The sequence below is a fragment of the Peromyscus californicus genome, unplaced genomic scaffold (assembly GCF_007827085.1).
Source record: "Peromyscus californicus insignis strain IS unplaced genomic scaffold, ASM782708v3 Scaffold_10__1_contigs__length_136768540, whole genome shotgun sequence".
NCBI classification, from domain to species: domain Eukaryota; kingdom Metazoa; phylum Chordata; class Mammalia; order Rodentia; family Cricetidae; genus Peromyscus; species Peromyscus californicus.
Window position 1 is genome coordinate 108370579 of NW_026294391.1, and position 11762 is coordinate 108382340.

Consider the following 11762-nt stretch of genomic DNA (forward strand, 5'->3'; position numbering starts at 1 on the left):
CAAGGAATATACTTAAACAAAATAAAAGCAATAATAGCAAACTGACAGCCAATATCAAATTTAATGGAGAGAAACTCAAAGCTATTCTGCTAAAATCAGGAATAAGACAATGCTGTCCACTTTCTCCATATCTATTAAATATAGTACTCAAAGAACTAGCTAGAAGAATAAGACATCAAAAAGAGATCAAGAGGATAAAAATTGGAAAGGAAGAAGTCAAATTTTTGCTCTTTGAAGATGATATGATAGTATACATAAGTGATAAACACCCTCAGTGATATGGCTGGATACAAGATTAACTTAAAAAAATTAGTAGCCCCCCATATACAAACAATAAATGGGCTGAGAAAGACATCAAGGAAACAGTACCCATTACAATACCCACAAATAGGATAAAATATCTTCAGGTAACTCCAACCAAACAAGTGAAAGATCTGCATGACAAGAATTTTAAGTCTTTGAAGAAAGAAATTGGAGAAGATATCAGAAAATGGTAAGATCTCCCATGCTCACAGATCAGTAGAATTAATATAGTGAAAACTGGCAATGTTACAAAAACCAATCTAGAGATTCAATGCAATCCCCATCAAAATTCTGACACAATTCTTCACAGACTTTAAAAGGACAGTACTCAACTTCATATGGAAAAACAAACAAACAAACAAACCAGAATAGCTAAAACAATCTTGTACAATAAAGGAACTTACAGATGTATCACCATCCCATATTTCAAGCTCAAATATAAAAATGTAATAATAAAAATAGCATGACATTGGCATAAAAACAGACCAAGAGATCAATGGAATTGAATCAAAACTATGAACACCTGATTTTGGGGAAAGTAGCCAAAATTAAACAAAGGAAAAAAAAGAAAGCATCTTCAACAAATAGTGCTGGCATAACTGGATGTCAGCATGTAGAAGAATGTAAATGTATCCATATCTATCACCCTACAGAAAATTCAAGTCCAAGTGGATCAAAGACCTCAACATAATTCCAGTTATACTGAACCTGATAGAAAAAATTTGGGAAGTAGCCTCGAATGCATTGGCAAAGGAGACAACTTCATGAATATAATGCCAGTATCATAGACACTGAGTTCAACAGTTAAAAAATGAGATCTCCTGAAACTGAAAAGTTTCTGCAAGGCAAAGGACATGGTCAATAAGACAAAATGGCAGCCCACAGAATGGGCAAAGATCTTCACCAACTCCACATCTGACAGAGGGCTGATCTGCAAAATACATAAAGAATTCAAGAAACTAGACATCAAAATACTGAGCAATCCAATTAAAAATAGAAAACAGGTCTAGACAGAGAACTTTCAACAGGAGAGTCTCAAATGGCCAAAACACACTTAAAGAATTTTTCAACATCCTTAGCCATCATGGAAATGCAAATCAAAATGATTCTGGGATTCCATGTTATACCTGTCTGAAGGCCTATGACCAAGAACACAAGTGACAGCTCATGCTGGCAAGGATGTGGAACAAAGGGAATGCTCTCCCATTGCTGGTGGGATGGTATTATTTCAGAAAATTGGGAATTGCTTACCACAAACTCCAGCAATACAACTCCTGAAGCTACACCCAAAGGGTGCTCCATCTTAACACAAGGATGCTTGCTCAACAATGTTCATAGTAGCTTTATTCATAATAGTCAGAAACTGTACTAAACCTAGATGTTACTTGACTGAGTAATAGATTAAGAACATGTGGAATATTTATACTCCAGATTATTATTCACATATTTAAAAAATAACATCATGAAATTTGAAGGAAAATGGGTGAAACTAGGGAAAAATCATCCTGAGTGAGGTATCCTAGACCCAGAAAGACAAACATTATATGTACTCACTTATAAGTGGATATTAACCATAAATTAAAGGATAATCATGCTACAGTCCACAGATACAGAGAATCTAAGTGACAATGAGGACTCAAGAGGGGACCAATGAATCTCCCTGGGGATAGAAAATAGAATAGAGTAGACAGGTGTGGTGGGGTGAGGTGGGGAAGGGAATATGAAGATTTAAGTAGGGGGAGGATGGAAGGAAAGAATACTTAAAGGCACAACTGGAATTGTGGTGCACCTGAGGTATGAGCCAGAAAAGTAGTGCAATGGAATCGATGATGGCGACCCTAGATAAGAGTCTTAGCAATGGGGGATATGAATTCTGAATTGTCTATATCCTGTATAAGATATAAGATTTCCAGTAGAGTGACTGGGATACCAAGCCAGCCACAAAAACTTACGACCTACAATTTGTCCTAACTATAAGATGTGCTGGGGTAAAGTTGGTGCAGAAATTGTGAGAATAGCCAACCAGTGACTGATTTAACTTGAGACACATGCCCATCCCTGACACTGCCTTGAGGGCCAGGACCCAGAAAATGGATAGCCCAGACAGCTAGAATAGAACAAAACATGTTTTGCAATTAAAAATAAAAGTCAATGAAATTATTCCTAAAGATATTCTGCTATACTCATAGACAGTTGTTTACCCCAAATGTTATCAGAGAGGCTTCACCCAGCAAATTTGACCTTCAATTTGCCCTGTATACAAGATATGCTGGGACAAAGGTGCTGCAAAAATTATCAAGTAGCCAATGACTGATCCAGCTTAAGACCCATACCATGAGAGGGAGCCCACCCCTGACACTGCTTGGAAGGCCAGGCCCAGAGACCTAAGATAGAACCAAATAGATTGGCAATTTAAAAAGTCAATGAAATGGTTCTTAATGATATTCTGCTATACACATAGATTGTTGCCTAGCCCAATTGTTATCAGGGTGACTTCATCAAGCAACTGAGGGAAACAGATACAGAGACCCACAGTTAAACATTAGGCAGACCATAGATATCCTGTGGAAGAGGGGGGAGAATGATTGTGGGATCCAAAAAGGTCAAGAACACCACAAGAAAACACACAGACTCAACTAACATCGGCTCATAGTAGCTCACCGAAACTGAACTAACAAAGTTTGCTTGGGACTGACAAAGACATTCTGCATATAGGTTACAGTTGTGTGCAGTAGGATGTCTCTGCTGGATGTATTTATATCCAGAAAGACTGTTGGTTATTTAGCAGCGCTCTTACCCTGTGAGGAAATGTCACGAAACATGACAGAGTCCACTAACAAGAGTTTTATTAAGATAAGAGAGAGAGAGACAGATGTACTCAGGCCTGCGGGAAAGACACTTGAATAAAGATGGACTTGGAAACATGGCATTGGCTTATAAAGGCTGGGTTGCGCCTGCACACACAGGCCCATGTAGCTATTCCACGCATGCGTGTTGATCACATGGTTGTGCTGGCGCTTTATGCAACCACACAAAGCCATGGGGTCCTGGTCACGTGAGACGATTTGACCCGGAAATGGCTAGGTGGAAGTGTCTAGCAGGGCATGTGCAACCATGACCAAATGTGGGGGCGTGTTGTGAATCCCTTTGGGATTTTGGATGCCAACTTTGCCAATGTAGCTCCAAGTACCTGTGTGGTCTTTAGGATTTTGGGTACCTGCTTGGTCTCTGGGATTCCTGTTACAGCTGGGCGTGGTGGCACATGCCTTTAATCTCAGCAGTCACACTCAGGAGGCAGACACAGGCGGATCTCTAGGAGTTCAAGGCCAGCCTGGGATACAGAGTGAGTTCCAAGGAAAGGCACAAAGCTACACAGAGAAACCCTGTCTCCCTCTCCCACCCAATAAAAAAGAAAAAAAAAAACATGGCTTCCAGTAAACCAGATGTTTTCTGCCAAAGTTGTAGGCTGGGATATGGATCTCAGGGAAAGAGGTGCATTTGGGGCCTGTTCAGTCATCTGTAGGGAGTGTTAGTTGGTAGTGGGAAATATCTTACCTTGGGTTCCTAGAACCAGCCTGGCTACTGGTAAAACAGAAGTCTTCTGCCAAAGTTGTGGGATGGAATATGGAGCCCAGGGAAGGGGGTGTTCCAAATATGTGTTTTACAAGTAATTTTAGAGATGATAACTTCATTTTTTCAAAAGAAAAATTTTAAAGAACACTTTTCTCATGTTGGTAATATAATATATAATAACATGTATTTACTGTAACTTAAGCTTTCTATTTCGAAGAAATCTTTTTTGCACAAAAGACAACAAAAGCCTCAACATTATTTTTTCTTTAACACCATTAATATTGATGAATTTATCAAATAGTAAGAACTTTCAGTAACTCCTTGTGAATCTCAGGATCTGGAACTTTTTCAGTACTTTGTGTTTTAAATTTTATATGGGTAATATTGGCAATATTAAATATATTGTTTGTTAGATTGTACATTATTTGAATATATAATATGTAATTGCACCTATTTAAATATTACAATAGTTATAATTTATATTTAATATTAATGTTTAAATAAAGCACAAGTAACATGAAAGCTCCTACATTATTTATGAAAACAGTGATATTCTCTCTTTTATTGTACTCTACAAAGCTCAAACAAAATTTGAACCAGTTTATCAAACAAGATAGGTTTATTTGCTACCACCAGTAAGCTCTTATTATTTCTTTATAACTAATATCACTTTGAAACTTAATAAGTTTTTAAATGTTTCATCACAAATAATATCTATTTATTGATGTCTCTAGGGTAATTTTCTAGATATTCTCCTTAGATTTGTCATATTCATTTGTTTTCATATTTCCATGTACCTATCTGTCAAACCTATTCTTTCTTTGTTCCATTAGCTCTGCTTTAGAAATGGGATTTCCATATTTTCTTAGTCATTGTTTCAACAGGATAAATATAGTTGATATTGATATATTTGATTGAAATGTCCTAATGATGGATATAACAGCTAGGACTTCAATTTAATTCAATTTAATAGACCATTGCCATTGAAATAATTTCTTGGTTTAATCTTTTGCTCTTTAATATTGAACAATATGTATCTTTCCTGCTCTCCTACAAAGTTCCTCTGTATGTTGAATACTTAAATTGCCACCATTTTGAACAGCTTCAAGCCAAGTACATTGCTTTACTAAACTCTCCTTTTTCTTGCAATACATTGGCAAACAGTGTGAACAGTGAACAATATGCTATTGTTTTCCCAACAGATTAAAACATTTACCTGCATGCTCATTTAACTTTAAAATTATTTGCAAGTATCTGGTTTCCTAGCTTTGTTAATACTGTGTTACTGAATGACTTAAATCTCTCCTTCATGCCCCTTCTAACTCACAGACTATCATGTACGCTCTTAAGCTAATTTATATTTTGATTGACCTGTTCACGTGAAAGCAGAACTATTATAAGGAACAACTTTTAGAAAGACTGGTCTTCTCTTCCTTCTTATCAACTTTATTGTTCCTCATGTTCCTCTCCACCCTTTTCTTCCTCCTTTTTTATCTTCCTCTTTCCTATTCTTCAACAGTATCTCAATATATTCCAAGGCTGAGCTAAATATCACTCTCTATGTAGCCCAAGGTTACCTCAAATTCATTTACCTATTGTCTTGCCTTCTAAAATGAAGAAAACCTAGATGTATGTCATCCCCAAAATTTCATCAATGAAGATAAATACTATTGAAGTGTATCTTAATTAATACAGTAAGTTTTATGTGATTAAACAACAGATTATTTTTAGGTTTTACTTCAGTTATGCCTCTAAAAGTTAAGAAGGGAATGCATTTCTCAAGGGAATGTAATCTATATTAAAACAAACAAAAAAAACTAGCTACCATTTATATGATAATGTTTACTAACAGAAGAAAATAAATTATTTATTACTTACATATATATTGTCTTGGCTGATTATTTTTGTCAACTTGACACAGCTAGTTTTCTGAGAAGGAATATCAATTGAGAAAATTCCTAGCTATTATTTGCCTATAAGCATGTCTATAAGGTATTTTTTTAACTAGTGATTGAAGGGAGAGTGCCCAGCTCATTGTGGGTTTCTGTATATCAACAATTAGTTTTTATCCTGCTACCCAAAATAGCTGTCAGTGGAGTCAGAGGAATCATGCACACTAATTCATCAGAAATTAAGGGCATCTGTCAACTCATGTAAGTTTCAACAGTGGAATCAGTAGTTACTCTGTAACTGCTCCACATCTCTCTTGACTCTGGCTGATGTGCCAGCTAAGCACTGTTTTTTAAAGTACCCAGTGGGAAGTTTACCCATCTATATAACCCACTAGTAGTTCTGTAAACCTATAATTCTGAAGAGCCTTGATTTGCTCTCAGCTGTAATCTGCTATAATCCATGTACTTCTGTGCCTGTGTAGATAACTTTTGGAAGGTACATATTGACATGCTTGCTAGACTCCACACTGTAAAAGGCCTCTAAAAAGAACTTAAAATTTAGCTTCAAATCCTCTGTTTTGGTTTCCACACTAACATACCACCATAAAGAATTGCTGAAATTCTTGCCTTCAGGGTGCCCTTATGCTGCTTTAAACCACTGGTTCCACAAAATACTCTGAATTAGACCTGAAACTTGATTTCAGATGATTTGGCTGTGTTGTAAAAGATGATCTCATAGACATGGTTTCACAAAGATGTATGACTCTTTAAGTCACTGTTACAGTCTTACATGGTTCATCCTTATATGGTTGTGAATCTCCATATCAACTGTTCCCCTTTTCAGAGTAACTGAAAGAAGTTCTCTCTGAGAACATGGGATATAGTATGTAGAGAAATGTTCATAAAGATTAATGACCTGACTTTATTACCAGTGGCTGCTGTGGGATGTTCTGTATGTTACGTGTGTTGCTTGATTGGGTAATAAATAAAACACTGATTGGCCAGTAGCCAGGCAGGAAGTATAGGCGGGCCAAAGAGAAGAGAATTGGGGGAAGTGGAAGGCCAAGACAGAGAGACCTGCCAGCTGCAGCCATGACATGCAAGATGTAAGGTACCGGTAAGCCATGAGCCACATGGCAACTTATAGATTAATAGAAATGGGTTAATTTAAGATTGAAAAAGTAGATAACAAGAAGCCTGCCATGGCCATACAGTTTATAAGTAATGCAAGCATCTGTGTGTTTATTTTATAAGTGGGCTGTCGGACTGCGGGGGTTTGGAGGGACTCGGAGAGAAAACGCTCCAGCTACAAGTGGCCATCTTGAAACACACCATTAATTTATTCTAAGTCTTCACAACAAAAATATGAGACGAGAAATGATCAACCACAAAATCACGGGTGACAAACACCTCTCGGTGGTCTCAGGTTCAAGCTGAAGGTATCCAACTTCTCTGTGGATATCAAAGAACTAAATCTAAATACTTGTACATCTCATACATGGACAGGGGCATTACCTCCACACATGCTAGTCCTCTCATGGGATAGTCTGCCTTCCTTTTCTATCACACTTTTTCATAATGATTGCTTGTGTTCTATTTTTTTCCTGGATCATGAATACTTTTTATTGCAAGTGCTGTATTCAGTCGAAAAACTCTCTATTATAGCAGCAGATTATTTCTTGGAGAGTAAATTATTCGTATTTCTTAGCACACATCACCATAAACTAGTTAACTGAACCTACAAACAAACCTCATCAAGTACAAATCCAACCAACTAAGATTTAGAAGACAATTAATTCAATTCTTTAAAATCTCCTGCAGATTGGTGCACCTACTGCCCTTTCCATTGTGGGCTCAAAATCTGATAAAATACAACCAGCTCCACTCAGTTGTAATCCTAGAGCAATGTCTTCAATAATTATACCTCAAAAAGAAAGATCATACATTGATAAAATAATACTTTTGTTTTCAAGTACTGTGTTCAGTTTTTTGAGGATTATATATCCAGCATAGTTATAAAAACATGGCGGAGACTTGAAAGTGTTTATTTAATGAGACATATTGGTAAAATGTGGTGGTTCTATAATAATTTCAATATTTATGGTTCTACTTTGAGTAAATACATAAGGTCATTTTCATATATACCAAGTCTCATTTGTTACATGGGGTCACATGATATAACTATGAATATATAACCTCAAAAATACTATAAATTTTAGAATAGGTGGCAATGTCCCTTGATGGATATTCTTTTGGTATTACAAAACTTAAATAAGATAACCAATGATATTCTCTTAATTGATGTTGCATTACACGATAGAGTAACCAAGGAAATAAGTCAGAAATATATGCAGAAACACATTCTTAACAAAATATGACAGAAACACTCATGTTATTTATAATCCTCGATTTCATAACTGGTCACATGGCCTTAGGTGGGATTTATAACTACCTTCTTCTACTACTCATTCTGTATTTTCCCCACTCTCAGCCAGCAACACCTCAGCGGGTCTCAGTTCTTTCCTTGGGGGAGTGTCTCATAACTTCATTCCTGAAGGGTCTGTGCACTTTGTCATCCTGCCAGGATTAGGGTGTTGTAGTTCCCCATTGATTTTAATTACAGGTCACAATAGCGTCAACATATGACTGAAAGGATCTCCTGCACACCAGACATAGCTTTTTTTGTCTCCATTGAGGAAAAGCAATCCAATTTCCCCCTGGTAATCATCCCCACCTCAACACTGTTATTTTCTTAGCCAGTTGACCTGAGAGCATCAGAAATCCAGCATGGCCAGGCCAGCCTGAGCTTCTAGGTCAGTGGAATGTTTGCTGTGTCTCTTGGCAGTATTGCTCCCCCATCAGGAACCAAAAATGTCTAGGCCAAGAGAACTTAATGTCTTGGGAACAGGAAGCAATTTTTTTCTAGTAGCTAGCTCAAGTGACAATGAGTGGGAATATTCCTTTGTCCACCCATTGATTCCTGGACTGATTAATTCTGGTCATGGGAAAAAGTGTACCTTATGTGGGATGCCTTTTCAAAGAATATACTGCCTTCTAGAGATCTATGTCCCAGCCTGCCTCCCTCCCCCAGGATGTTGCCAATTAATTGGCACTGTGTCTTCAAAAGATCATTCCATCTTTCTATCTGGTATTCTACTTCATAATGGTAAGGAACATGGTGAAGCCCATGGGTTTCACAATCATGGGATCACTGTCACACTTCTCAGGCTATGAAATGAGATCCGTGGTCAGAAATACTATGTGGAATACCACACCTAGACAGATACCCAGAAAAAGAAATTTGCTAGATCAATGGTTGCATACCATGTACCAAGAGATGTGTTAATATGCTCAAGTAAGGACACCATATCTGGTATAGCAACTTCAATCAGAGTCATTACCTGATGGAGTTTTCTTTTTTTTATGAAATTTTACACCAGAATTTATTATTTCATGTATTTGAAGAGATGTATGAAATCTAAAAGGGTTACCTTATCATTTAAATTTATAGGCCTTTTGTCCATATTAGTTGACAGGTGTAAACAAAATAAAGAGATATTATAATGCTTGAACAGATTATTGACACATTTTATATTTTTTTTCCAAAATAATTAATCTTGTGTAATTAAATGTAAGTATGTTGGCTAAAGATCATAGCAATTCATATATATTCAGATTTCCTTTGGTATGAATTTTTTGGAACTTCAAAGTCTAATGTTATATTCAAAGGCTTGAAGAGACCAATTACACACTAAAAGTTTTATAATTATAGGGTTGCTGTGTTTTCAGTAGGCATTACCACATTGATAATATTCAAAGAGTTTCTCTACAGTGTGTCTTTTTATATACTTGAAGATGACTGGGGTGTGCAAAGGCTGTACCCCGCTGTTTAAATTCATAGGGTTTCTCCCAATTATGTGTTCTTCCATGAAACTGAAGAGCAGTGTGATGAGCAAAGGCTTTACCACACTGATTACAATTGTATGGTTTCACTCCAGTATGCGTTCTTTTATGCTTTTGAAGACAAGAGTGATGAGCAAAGGCTTTACAACACTGATTACATTCCTAGGGTTTCTCTCCAGTATGTGTCTTTTTATGCCTTTGAAGAGTATTGTTCGAGCAAAGACTTTACAACACTGGTATTACATTCATAGGGTTTCTCTCCAGTATGTGTTCTTTCATGCAAATGAAGAGCAATGTTTTGAGCAAAGGCTTTACCACACTGATTGCATTCATAGGGTTTCTCTCCAGTGTGGGTTCTTCCATGCAACTGAAGAGCAGTGTGATAAGCAAAGGCTTTACCACACTGATTACATTCATAGGGTTTCTCTACAGTATGTGTTTTTTTTTTTTTTGGTTTTTCGAGACAGGGTTTCTCTGTGTAGCTTTGCGCCTTTTCCTGGAACTCACTTGGTAGCCCAGGCTGGCCTCGAACTCTTTTATGCTCTTGAAGAGGACTGTGTTGAGCGAAAGCTTTACCACACTGATGACATTCATAGGGTTTCTCTACAGTATGTGTTCTTTCATGCCTTTGAAGATCATTATGACGATCATAAGCTTTCCACACTGATTACATTCATAGGGTTTCTCTCCAGTATGTGTTCTTTCATGCCTGTGAAGAGTACTGTTATGAGCAAAGGCTTTCCCACACTGATTACATTCATAGGGTTTCTCTCCAGTATGCGTTCTTTTATGTGATTGAAGAGTACTATGATGAGCAAAGGCTTTCCCACACTGACTACATTCAAAGGGTTTCTCTCCAGTATGTGTTCTTTCATGCGATTGAAGAGTATTGTGATGAGCAAAGGTTTTACCACACTGCTTACATTGATACGGTTTCTCTCCAGTATGTGTTCTTTCATGCCTTTGAAGATCATTATGACGAACAAAAGCTTTACCACACTGATTACATTCATAGGGTTTCTCTACAGTACGTGTTCTTTTATGTACTTGAAGATGAGTAGGGTGTGCAAAGGCTTTACCATATTGATTATATTCATAGGGTTGCTCTCCAGTATGAGTTCTTTTATACTTTGGAGCATGACTGTGATGTACAAAGACTTGACCACACTGAGTGTGTTCAGATGATTTCTCTGTAGTATGACCTCTTTCATGCCTTCCATGTTTTTGAGAACTTTGACAATGTTCTTCATCTTCAAGAACTTCCCAATTGTGGCCTATAGCAGTGAGGTTCACATAGGTCTCCAGCATCACATCTTTGTAGAGATTCCTCTGTGAAGGATCCATCAATGCCCACTCTTCCTGAATAATGTTGACATGCACATCATTATAGGTCACTGCATTCATAGCATGGTTTTCCAGATCTCCCATGTTCTCTACTCAGTTTCTTGCAGCAGAACTCACAGCACAGCACACAAAACCACTGGCACCAGATCCTCAAGCCAAGCCTGAAGCCCACAATGCTGATGGAGTTTTCAATAATCTACTGTCATTCTACATTATCCATCTGTCTTCTGCACTGGTCAAATAAAAGAATCACAGGGAGATGTGGTTGTAGCTAGAGTTTTCCTGCCTGGTCCACAGTCAGGACAAATCACTCTTACCCGCCAGTCCCATAGATGCTCAGACCCAACCAAGTAAACACAGAGACTTATATTTCTTACAACCTGTATGGCCATGGCAGGCTTCTTGCTAACTGTTCTTATATCTTAAATCAATCCATTTCTATAAATCTATACCTTGCCACATGGCTCCTGGCTTACCAGCGTCTGCACATGCTGCTTGTCATGGCGGTGGCTGGCAGTGTCTCCTCCCACCTTCCTGTTCTCTCAGTTCTCCTCTCTGTTAGTCCCGCCTATACTTCCTGCCTGGCCACTGACCAATGAGTATTTTATTTATTGACCAATCAGAGCATTTGGCATACACACCATCCCACTGCATGTGGTGGAAACTGCCATCCCTGAATATTTTAAGTCTTTGATTGTGGCACTGATTTCTGCAATTCCTTCAGAATTGTGATACTGTTTTCATTCA

At 37.6% G+C, this 11762-nt stretch overlaps 1 protein-coding gene across 1 annotated transcript; it reads right to left on the reverse strand.

Moving 5' to 3' along the window:
- Positions 1 to 10352: 10352 nt before the first annotated feature.
- Positions 10353 to 11075, reverse strand: LOC128115876 (zinc finger protein 431-like; the record flags this gene model as incomplete). Its single annotated transcript, XM_052747014.1, has 2 exons — positions 10801 to 11075; positions 10353 to 10632 (listed from the first exon to the last, which is right to left on the reverse strand). Coding segments are annotated over exons 1-2 (555 nt in total), but the record flags the coding sequence as incomplete, so codon positions are not given.
- Positions 11076 to 11762: the final 687 nt, after the last annotated feature.